This window comes from Theropithecus gelada, chromosome 3 (genome assembly GCF_003255815.1).
Source record: "Theropithecus gelada isolate Dixy chromosome 3, Tgel_1.0, whole genome shotgun sequence".
Classification (NCBI taxonomy): domain Eukaryota; kingdom Metazoa; phylum Chordata; class Mammalia; order Primates; family Cercopithecidae; genus Theropithecus; species Theropithecus gelada.
Genome location: NC_037670.1, coordinates 17,264,573 through 17,276,764, shown reverse-complemented (window position 1 = coordinate 17,276,764; position 12,192 = coordinate 17,264,573). Strand labels below are relative to the sequence as shown.

The following is a 12,192-nucleotide window of genomic DNA, read 5'->3' as shown; positions in this document are numbered from 1 at the left end:
AAATCGTAAATTCAATTTCTTTAATGCTGAAGGGACGTTGAGATTGTCTGTTTCACTTTTTATTGGGTTTATTTTGTTTGTTTGTTGTTCATTCTCCATATAGCCTACTTATTTGCTGAGGCTGTTTTAGAAACTTGGCTTAAGCCTGTCTGTAAAAGGCTCAGTGAAGCTGCTTTAAAATCCTGGTAAAGGAATTCTAGCATCTCTCTGATCTCAGTATTGGCTTCTGTTGATTTTCTTTTCTCTTTCATGTTGAGGTATGCCTAATGTTTGGCATGACAAATAATTTTTGTTTGTATCCTGGAAGTATAGGTTATTACGTTATGAGAGTCTGAATCTTACACCAGTCTTCTGTTTTGGCCTCTGCTGACACCATGGGGAAGGGATGTCTGGTTACCAGCAAGCTAGGGTGGAGATCCAGGTTCCTCCCTGGATCCTGGGGACACCACTGGTGGGGAGAAGGGTGCTTGGTACTGCTGGGTGGGAGTGGAAGCCAAGGCTCCCAGCTCAGCCCCTCTGACAGGGCAGGGTGCTGTGTGTGTGCTGTCCTCTCTGTATGGAGTAGGGCAGGTATTGTCAAATGCTTTCTGACTTAATAGGTTCCCCTTTACCCATTCCTTTCCCTAGAGAGAGTTTTCTTCAGACTTTTTGTGTGTGTGTGTGTGTGTATCCTGTGGCATTTTTAAATTGCAAGCTTTTCCAGTGACCTGTCTGAAATATACAGGAGGAAACACAAACAAAATGAACAAACAAATAAGAAACCCAAAGAATAGTGAACTCATTGCTATGTCATTCTTCAAATCCCAAGGGCCCCAGCCAGTCCCCCTTCTTCCATCCAGTTTCAGGGTTCGCTTCTGTTTGTTCCACGTGCAATGCCCAGAGTCGTTGGCTGTGCTCAGCAGGAGGAATGGGGAGAGAGCTGTCTATTCCATCCTGTCCAGAACCAGAAGGCATGGCTTCCTTCACATTACTACATCCCCTGTGCCTTCGCCGTTGTTTTTCTTGATTAATCTTGTCAGAGGGTTGTATATTATTTAGACTTTAAGAACCAAATTTTATATTTACTGATCTTCTCAGTTACCTTTGTTTCTTTGCTTAACTTCTCAACTTTTCTTTATTACCTTCTTTCTACTTTCTGTGGATACTTGGATACTTTCTGTTCTTTTTCTAACTTCTTAAATGGGATTCGTGACTCACTAATTTTGTGTTTCTTTACTACTCCTTTTAAAAGTTGTAAACTTTACTGTGAGTCCTGCTGCAGCTGTTTGCTACAAATTTTGGCATGTAATGATTTTATTATAGTTGAGGTCTGTTTTCTGATTTCATCCATTTCTTATCTAGAAATGTTTAAAAAGTGTTATGTCCAAGGGAATTGTAAAGTTATCTTTTGCTGATGATATTTAATTGCCTACTGAGTAGGAGGTACATTCTGTGGATTCCATGTTTTCAACATTTGCTGAAACCTGCATTGTGAACTAAAATGTTAACAATTTTTATTTTGTTCTCTGACAGCCTTAGGAGAATGTGTTACCTCTACTTGTCAGGTACAGGGTTTTATACACACACAGACACACATACGTACTATCGTGTTGTTTGTGCTGTTAATATATTCTGCATCTTTATTACTTTTGTGGGATATACTTGTGGGAACTGTAAAGGAGAGAGGTATGTTGGCATCTCCTACCAGATAGGTGGTTTGCGGCCTGTGACCTCTGACCTCGCTGCTCCTTCTTGTAGCATTCTTCCCCCATTAATGCTCGTCTCTCTCCTTGACCTTCTTTCAGTGTTTCTTCTCAGTGTTTCTATCCAAAATTGCAGGCCCCAGCTCCAGCAGTCTGGTTGCGGACAAGACCATGCTTATTTTTTGTTGGGCTGGTCTCTCCAACTCCAAGGCTGCCCTTTGAGCTGGATGATTGACCCACTGCATTAGGAAATGCTTTGCCATCTTGGTGCGAGCCCCACTTTAAGGAGGTCTTGCTTGCGCACTGCTGCATGGAGCATAGACACACTGGGTGGGAGGTGCCCCAGCAACTAAGGACTCTTATGATTGGGTGGCAGGGATGGGTGGTGGTGCCCTGCCCTCCAGAGCCCTTCACATGGTCCAGATGCCACCCAGCTCCAGGTGAGGGAGCTCTGGGGTCACATTCTCCACCCTCCCTCCAGCATTGTCGTAGCTGCAGGACACCTGCAAGGGTAGAATTCAGCATGGCTGGAGGATTTTGTGCGGCAGAAGTAATGGAGATGGTAGGCAGGCTGGGCTCCCAACTCCTCTGTGAGTACTGTCTGTTGGTGCTCCCTGCCGATGGTGCTCCCTGCAGCATGGCTGCACGTGCACCACAAGGGCAGTGTGGCTTCCTCATCTTAGATGTGACACAACGGAGGTAGTTCTGGGTGTTAGCCCACAAAAGTGGCAACGTTAGGGTCCAAACTCTGGTACGTATGAGACCATGGTTCCTCTTTCTTCCTCTCCAGGCAGATTCATAAGAAGAAGACTGAGTCTTAGTTTATATATATATATAAGCTTTATATACATATGTTTATATATGTAAAGTTTATATGTATAAACCTTTTATATATGTGTGTATAAAGTTTTTTATATTTATAAAAATATATTTATATATTTTATTTTAATTATATATATTTATATTTTATATATAAATAAAAGTTTTTATATATAAACATATATATAAGCTTTATATATAAACTATAAACATATATAAACTTTATATAAGTTTATATATAAACATATAGGAGAATGTGTTACCTCTACTTGTCAGGTACAGGGTTTTATACACACACAGACACACATACGTACTATCGTGTTGTTTGTGCTGTTAATATATTCTGCATCTTTAATACTTTTTAAACTTTATATATATAAAGTTTATATATGTATGCTTTATTTAAGGTTGAAAAAAATTTTACGTTCATCAGAAGCTTCCTTTTATGAATTCTTAGACTTTTTTACTGGGTACCCCAGAAATTTAAGGTATCGACTTGAATATCTTCTAAACTCTTCTCCCTGAAAGGACCATGCCTGGATTCCCAAGGAGTCCACCTACGGAGGGGTCACTGACAGTTCTGCTCTCTTATGCCTTTTGTTAATCTTAACCAGACTTGGTTAGCAAGGGGCACCTGCCACCAGATGATCTCTTACCAAGTCATGGTTTCCTGTATGAAGCGGCTGCCCTGACGCTGAGAGTCACAAGGAAAATGTTACAGAGGGACAGCATGCTGCCTGGTGATTGTCTGAGGTTTGAAACCTTCTGGTGAAGCTGAAGCCACTTCTTAAAAGCCTGGATAATGCTGTGAGCTGCTTAAGCACCTGTGTGCACATGTGTGTAAGTGTGTGTCTTTGCCGTGTGTGAGCTGCTTAAGCACCCATGTGCACACATGTATGTGTGCCTTTGCCATGTGTTTGCATGTGTGTGAGCTGCTTTAGCACCTGTGTGCACACGTGTGTGTGCGTTTGCCATGTGTATGCGTGTGTGTAGTTTGCAGCTGAGTGCACTGCTTTTGTCTGGACTGTGCCCAGGAGGGAATGCGACACCCTTGGGGTCCTTGCCTTTGAAGCTGATCTGTCGTGGCAGCCAATTCAGCATGTTCAGCAAGATGTTAAAGCCATTGCTCTGCTTTACTCCCAGGGTCTCACAGCCAGAGCAGGCCGGAGGTGAGGAAGGGGATCCCACGCCTCCTTCATCTCCTCCGTCTCCTTGCCTTCCTAAACAGCTCTGTTTTCCACTGAAAAGGGAGCTGCAGAGCATTTCCGCGTGGAGATTCCATCTCGTTCGTGTCCAGCTCCATCAGGGAACTGCTCTCAGGCTCCCCTGGGCGTGTGCATGAGGTTGGAAGAGGCGAGTCACTGCAAGAATGTGTCAGTCTGTCTCGTCACTCTCTCAATGTCTGGTCTCATGGTATTCCTTACCAATTTAGGGACTTATTAGGGAGATAGCCATAACTGTATTGATAGATACACATCATGAACCAGTTCCCCTTAGGTGTTTCTAAAATGGTGTAAATTACCAAGGAAATATCCTTTGGTTAAAGTTCACTGTTTTCTGGTCTTGCATTGTTAGCATAGACTGCTGTCTGCTGCCTGCTGTCTGTGCCATTTCTATTTCATGTAACTTACTGAGGTTTTCTTTGTGCCCTAATACAAGCTAGTTTTTTTTTTAATGAATGTTTCAAGTATGTTTAAGAAGAAAGTATAATCTCTATTATTGGGGTACAAAGTTTGATGTAATGTCCCCAAGAACTACCTCCTGTTATTAGCTCTCTTTCATGTTTAATTATTTTTGACTCTTTACCTTGCCATGGTTGACAGTCATGTGTTAATGATTGCTATTCTTAGGTTTCTGTTTCTTTCCCCAACACCTATAGTTTCTGCATTATAAAGCCAGCTTCTGTGTTTGGGGATTCTAGTAGATTCTTAACTCATGGCCTCACTGTGCGCTGGGTCCTCCAGCTTCTGTGTTTGGGGGTTCTAGTAGATTCTTAACTCATATGGCCTCACTGTGCGCTGGGTCCTCCAGTTTCTGTGTTTGAGGGGTTCTAGTAGATTCTTTTTTTTTTTTTTTTTTGAGACAGAGTCTCGCTCTGTCGCCCAGGCCAGAGTGCAGTGGCCGGATCTCAGCTCACTGCAAACTCTGCCTCCCGGGTTTATGCCATTCTCCTGCCTCCGCCTCCCGAGTAGCTGGGACTACAGGCGCCCACCACCTCATCCGGCTAGTTTTTTGTATTTTTTGGTAGAGACAGGCTTTCACCGTGTTAGCCAGGATGGTCTCGATCTCCTGACCTTGTGATCTGCCCGTCTCGGCCTCCCAAAGTGCTGGGATTACAGGCTTGAGCCACGACGCCCGGCCGGTTCTAGTAGATTCTTAACTCATATGGCTTGACTGTGCACTGGGTCCTCCGGCATCAGGAAGTGCCCTTCTTGGTCTTGCTTCCTGCTTTGAGGGGAGGCTGGACCTTGTCTGACAGGCAGATTGCAACCCCTGCTCTTCAGCCTGGTGCATTGACCTCACGTGCTTCTGCTCATTCCTTGACATTTAGCCTTTTCAAATCACTTGGCAATGGTCGTGTCTCTTGTGTAAAGCAGAGCTGGCTTTGTGAGCCAAGTGGAGACTTTTCATAGGGCCACGTGTTGCATGTGTTTACTCACGTGTTGCTAGGACTGGTATGTCCTGTCCCAACTGCCGCATAACTTGTTCCTGTATTTAATGTGTGTGTTGTGTTTTATTTATTGTGCGTCTTTTTATTTTTTAATGTAGTTTGTGTCTTTGCCTTTTTTTTTCTATTGTTTTTGGCATTTAGGAAAGTCTGTGTTTTGTCCTGTTGGCTACTGTTATAACAACACCTCTTATCGCACCTTGGTCCCTCTCTTTCTTCCTCTGACCTCTTTATTTTGGCTTGTCTGGTGGGATTCTTTTCTCCCACCTATTTTTCATGCTTTAGTCTATGAGCTTATTCTACATTCCTTTTTTCTGATTCATCTACCTCTGATTTATTTGCTGTATTTTTACTTTTGCAGAACAGCATGCTCCCCGATAAGAAACTGTTTCATACCCCACCACCATCCTTGTCCTCACTTTCTGTTTTAGTCTGTGCTCAACAGATTTGTTATTTTTGTTTATGTCAGATTTCCCAGCGGTCTCTTGGCTTGAGGGAGATTCTTTTGTAGTAGGTTTCTCATGAAGGGCCTGGAAACACACTGTTCATTGAGTTCTTAGCTATTTAAAACTATTTCTCTAGAGCTTTAATTTCGAAGGACAGCTTGGCTGACATAAAATCCTTTGGTCACACTTTATTTTTACTTGAGTTTATGAAAATAATTGCTCCACTGTTCACTTACCTTGTACATTGCAGTCAGGAAGTCCGATCCCTGTCTGATTTTCTTTCCTTTGTGAATGAGCTGGTCTTTTTGCCTAGAGTCCCAAAGAATTTTTTCTTTCAGTTGTAATCGTTACTGGGCAGTGCCTTCAGGGCCACCGTTCTGGGTCAGTTTGTTCAGGTACATGATGAGCCTTTCAACTTGTCGATTATTTTTTTCCTAAGAACATTTCTAGGAATGTAAGTATTAGGTCTGTTTCATAGTTTTGCTTTTCTTTTTTGGGAACTCCAGTCTGTGTTTCTCGGGTCTTTGTTGGCCTGGGCTCCGTGTCTGGCAGCTTCTCTGCACATCTCTCACCTCTTGGTCGGCCTCATGTTCTCTTTCATGTTCTCTGTCCTCCTGCAGTGTTCCTTATGCAGTCGTTACCGGTAGAGGGTGTCCAGGTGGCATCTCAAACAAAGCATTGGACAAAACGCACAAACAAAGCAAGAAAGCAAAAGCAGGGTTTTATTGAGAACGAAGGTACATGCTATGGTGTGGGAGCAGCCTAACCATTGGGGCTCAGGAGCTTACAGAATTTTCTGGGGTTTCAATACTCTAGAGGTTTCCCACTGGTTACTTGGCGAATATTCTATGAAAATGAAGAGAATGAATTGAAGTCAGAGTCATTTACTCAGAACGCACCCTATGTAAATGGAGAGGATGTTACTTGGAGTGTGTGGTACGTGTATATGGAGAGGCTACATGTGAAGTTACAAAGGGTAAATGCTGTGAACTGAGAGGATGGAGTGCAGTTGCAAAGCCGTTCACATCCCTGTCATTGCTGAGGAGCTTTCATTTGATTTAGTTCTAGGAAGTCAGCCTGGATGGATCGGCCTTCTGTTCCCTGCCTCCTTCTGTTCTCCTGCCTCACACTCAACTGAATCTCTCTCTTTTGGTACCTTGTAACTTAGTCTCATTTCTAGGCTAATTGTGTCATTCTCTTTAATTTCTTTCTTAGGTTAAATTAATTCTCATTTTGCAGTTTCTTATTTTAACTGTGCGTTTGTATTCTTGGTATTTTTAGTGTTTTGTTTCTGGTGTTTCTTACATCTGCACAGCTTTTCCCCATTTGACTTTGGACTGCGGTGCTGGGCGGGGGTTCTCAGTTTCATTAGCTGAAGGAGTTTCAGTGCCTACACCCTGGTTTCCTCTCCCAGAGCCACGATGGCCTTCAGGAGTGTCTGCAACTGGAGAACATCATTTACCCAAAAGGATTTTGCATGCCTTTTTTCTATTTATTTTAAAAGCACTTGGATTTTCCTGCACTAGCAGTAACAGATGTTTCTAGCCGGGAACGGACGTGCCGAGGGACACGGGTGCTTTACTAGGTTTGTTTGTCCAATAGCATCCTTTTTTGTTGGTCAGCAGAAACGTAGGTTTTTTTAAGAAAAAAACTGAATGGTTCATTTGGAGATGGATTAAATCTGTGTCTTCTTATGCCTTGCTGTGCTTTTATTTCTGTAGGAAACGGAATTTCTACCTTTTCCATCCCTCCTTCCCTTTTTCTCCCAAGGTTCCAAATGTGCTTTTTTTTTAGACGGAGTCTCGCTCTGTCACACCCAGGCTGCAGTCTGTCACACCTGCTCTGTCACACCCGCTCTGTCACACCCGCTCTGTTACACCCGCTCTGTCACACCCAGGCTGCAGTGCAGCGGCGCCGTCTCAACTCACTGCAACCTCCGCCTCCCGGGTTCAAGCAAGTCTCCTGCCTCAGCCTCCGGAGTAGCTGGGAATACAGGCGCCTGCCACCACGCCTGGCTCATTTCTTGTATTTTGGTAGAGACGGGGGTTTCACCATGTTGCCCAGGCTGGCCTCAAACTCCTGACCTTAAGTGATCCTCCCGTCTTGGCTTCCCAAAGTGCTGGGATTACAGGCATGAGCCACCACATCCAACCTCAAATGTGCCTTTTTTTTCCAAGTCTCTCCTCTAAGACCATGCTGAAATTGAAGAAATTAGATGGAATTTGTTCACTATCAGTGAAATTAGAAAACCAGCCATGTATTTAAATTAATGTATAATTTAATAAATATTGTTTTAAAATCAGTGTAGATATAAGCAGATACACTAAGTAAGTGCAATTTTATCAAAACATTTCATGTGGACGTCTCACTTGTGAAGTAGAAGCCTGCCTTTGGGTTGAGCCATCTCATTTGGGGTGCTGGGGGGAAGAGCACCGGGGGAGCGCTTGCTGGCACTCCGTCTCCACACTCACACCATGCCTTGTACTCGAATGCTGAAGAGGTGTTGACTGCTGTGTTGAAGGCAAGAGGCAGTTCTGTTGAAGCCCAGTGCTGGCGGGCAGGCCCCGCACTGATGCACTCACACAGCCCTGTGTTTTTGTGTTTTAGGTCGGTGGGCTCCACGACAAAAGTCAACCCTTCTGTAAATCACCTGCTGTGGTTATGATGCTCTGAGTTCAATACGTCTGAACCTTTGCTGTCTATGGATCTGCTCTAAACCTTATAGCCTGCTTATGGGGGAAGGTGAGTTACTGTCTTTTGTTGGCATATTTGTTTACCAAGAGTGTATATAACAAAGTCAGACTTACCCTTGACAAATGAAATCTGTTTGAAGTAACACAGTGCTGTATTTCACCCTGCTTCAGTCCACAATGTGCCCTGAAGACTATTCTGTGTATGACTTTGGGAAATCGGGGATCCCCGCTTTTGGTAGCAGTGAGCTGGTTGTGGTTGGACACCTTTGGGTCCAGTGCTCGGCCAGGTGGTTCTTGCACAGCCTTCCAGCTCTGCCCTGGAGCCAGCCCTGAGAAGCAAGGGAGGCACGGGTTTCAGGAATGAAGGACAAGAAGGCGGTGCTGGGGGCTGAAGATCGTCCTGAGGTGTTTGGAAAGAGTGAGTAATGAAAGCATCAGGAGTGGGGGTGCTGTTTTGGTGGTCTGGTGATACCCTGCAGACATTAGTGCCTGTAGCTTGAGCTGTTACCATGAACTTCTATTGATACAATTGCAAGGAAAGCTGGATGAATGAGCAGTTGTGTTTGGAGATTTTAACACATCCCTCCAAGAAGTAGGTCAACAAAAAATAAGCAGGAGTATTAATGTCTGAAGCAATATAATAAATAAGTTTGAGTTGTTAGTATATTTTGAACTCTACATGTTACTTTCTAAGCATACAGAGAACATGTACAATACTAGGATGTATACAGGTGAAGTCTGTAACATAGGGATGTATGTGTACAGGTTACATCTGTCTATAACACAGCATGTGGAGAGCATAAGGCAATTATACTGGAAATTAATAGTAAAGGAATAGCTTATATAAATAATACGCTATAAAAACTCTTGTTAGAAATAAAATCATAAAAGAAATAAAAGAACTTTAGGGCTGAGTGATTATGAAGCAGTATATGTCTAAATAGCACGACACAGCTAAAGCAGTGCTTAGAAGGACATTTATAGCTATAAACACATGTGTTAAGAAACATGAAAAATTAACTCAAGAGGCGGAAAAAAGAGCAAGGGAGAAAGCCCAAGGATCCATAAGGCAGGAAATAATAAAGGAAAGGGCAGAAATCCATGAAATAGAGAGCACAGAAAAACACAGAGAAAATTAACAGCCCTAAAAGCTGTTTTGTGTTTTAGAGTCAATAGTTAGATCTCTGGTTAAAGAAAGTGGAAAGGGCTGGGCACTGTGGCTCACGCCTGTAATCTCAACAGTTTGGGAGGCTGAGATGGGCAGATCAAGAGGTCAGGAATTCGAGACCAGCCTGGCCAACGTGGTGAAACCCTGTCTCTACTAAAATACAAAAATTAGCTGGGCGTGGTGGTGCATGCCTGTAATCCCAGCTACTCGGGAGGCTGAGGCAGGAGAATTGCTTGAACCCAGGAGGAGGAGGTTGTAGTGAGCCAAGATTGTGCCATTGCACTCCAGCCTGGGCCATGGAGTGAGACCCCATCTAAAAAAAGAATAAGAAAGAAAGTGGAGGGGTGATACTGGTGACAATTAATGGAACAGAATATAGGAAGGAGTGAATGAGTGAATAAATAAAAATAAATGTAGATGGATGGGTGGATGGATGGATAGATAGATAGATAGATAGATAGATAGATAGATAGAGAGAGAGAGAAGGAAATAACCATAGATACAGCCGAGAAGAGAAGTTAGAGTACTGTGGGAAACCATATGCGAACACATTTGAAAACGTAGGTGAAAAGAAACTACCATCAGAGTGAACAGGCAACCTACAGAATGGGAGAAACTTTGCAATCTACTCATCTGACAAAGGACTAATAACCAGAATCTACAAAGAACTCAAACAATACAAGAAAAAAACAAATAACCCCATCAAAAAATGGGCAAAGGATATGAACAAACACTTCTCAAAAGAAGACATTTATGCAGCGCACAGACACATGAAAAAATGCTCATCATCAGTGGCCATCAGAGAAATGCCAATCAAAACCACAGTGAGACACCATCTCACACCAGTTAGAATGGCGATCATTAAAAAGTCAAGAAACAACAGGTGCTGGAGAGAGGATGTGGAGAAATAGGAACACTTTTACATTGTTGGTGGGACTGTAAGCTAGTTCACCCATTGTGGAAGACAGTGTGGTGATTCCTCAAGGATCTAGAACTAGAAATACCATTTGACCCAGCCATCCCATTACTGGGTATATAAACAAAGGATTATAAATCATGCTGCTATAAAGACACATGCACACATATGTTTATTGCGGCACTGTTTGCAATAGCAAATACTTGGAACCAACCCAAATGTCCATCAATGACAGACTGGATTAAGAAAATGTGGCACATATACACCATGGAATACTCTGCAGCCATAAAAGAGGATGAGTTCATGTCCTTTGTAGGGACATGGATGAAGCTGGAAACCATCATTCTCAGCAAACTATCGCAAGGACAGAAAACCAAACATGGCATGTTCTCATAGGTGGGAGTTGAACAATGAGAACACTTGAACATAGGGTGGGGAACATCACATACCGAGGCCTGTTGTGGGGTCGGGGGCTGGGGTGATGGATAGCATTAGGAGATATACCTAGTGTAAACGACGAGTTAATGGGTGCAGCAAACCAACATGGCACATGGATGCATATGTAACAAACCTGCACGTTGTATACATGTACCCTAGAACTTAAAGTATAATAAAAAATTAATAAATCAAAAAGAAAACACTAATCTATCTCACTAGGAACAAAATACTACTTATCAATAAATTATCACTAAGTATAAAAAAAAGAAAATGTAGGTGAAACTGATAACTTCCTGGGAAAATAGGAAGTGCAAAAATAGACTTGAGAAGAAATAGAGAACTTGGATAAGCCAACAATACTAAAGAAATTTAAGTGACAATCAAAGATTTCCATTCAAAAAAAGTTCTCAGACACATTTTTGTGGATGAATTATACCTAACTTGAAGGAACACTTGATTTCTAACTTACACAGATTGTTTCAGAAAATAGATAATAATTCTCCCCAGTTCTGAGGCTGAAAGAAGAGAGGCTGGTCCACAGGTATGAAGTTACGGTTAGACAGGAGTAAATTCTGGTGTTCTGTTAACAATAGGGTGACTATAGCTAATAATAATGTGTCTGTCCAGATAGCTGGAAGGCAGGATTTTGAATGTTATCACAAAATCATAAATGTTTACAGTGATGGATATGCTAATTTCCCTGGTTTGATCATTATATAACATACATGTATTGAAACATTATACTGTATCCTATAAATATATACAACTTTTTTTTTTTTTTTTTTTTTGAGACGGAGTCTCACTCTGTCCCCCAGGCTGGAGTGCAGTGGCCGGATCTCAGCTCACTGCAAGCTCCACCTCCCGGGTTTACGCCATTCTCCTGCCTCAGCCTCCCAAGTAGCTGGACTACAGGCGCCCGCCACCGCGCCCGGCTAGTTTTTTGTATTTTTAGTAGAGACGGGGTTTCACTGTGGTCTCGATCTCCTGACCTTGTGATCCGCCCGCCTTGGCCTCCCAAAGTGCTGGGATTACAGGCGTGAGCCACCGTGCCCGGCCATATGTACAACTATTATGCGTCAATTATAAATAAAGCTTAAAAAAATCTGATGACTTCAAAAGTCGAGTAAGGGGCCATGAGGCAAGGAATGTGGCCTGGAAAAGACAAGGGAAAATATCCCCAAAGCCTTCAGAAGGAACACAGCCCTGCAGCCACTCTAACTTTTGTTCAGAAGACACAGAGCTCTGTGGACACCCTGACTTTTGTTCAGAAGGAACACAGCCCTGCAGACACCCTGACTTGTCTAGTGAGATCTGATTCAGACCTCTGACTTCCAGAAATAGAAGATAATAAATTTGTGATGT

At 42.9% G+C, this 12,192-nt stretch overlaps 1 protein-coding gene across 7 annotated transcripts in view; it reads left to right on the top strand.

Annotated features, from left to right (window-relative positions):
• PCBP3 (poly(rC) binding protein 3) overlaps nucleotides 1-12,192 on the top strand; it is a 279,224-nt gene that overhangs the window by 179,971 nt on the left and 87,061 nt on the right. For 5 of the 7 annotated variants that reach the window (XM_025378988.1, XM_025378992.1, XM_025378989.1 and 2 more), the window contains one exon: nucleotides 8,223-8,357. In XM_025378988.1, the coding sequence (XP_025234773.1) occupies nucleotides 8,348-8,357 (10 nt within the window). In that variant the 5' untranslated portion in view covers nucleotides 8,223-8,347. Of the gene's footprint in view, nucleotides 1-6,249; nucleotides 6,592-8,222; nucleotides 8,358-12,192 lie in introns of those variants that run through there. The other 2 variants (XM_025378993.1, XM_025378990.1) reach the window with 1 other exon arrangement.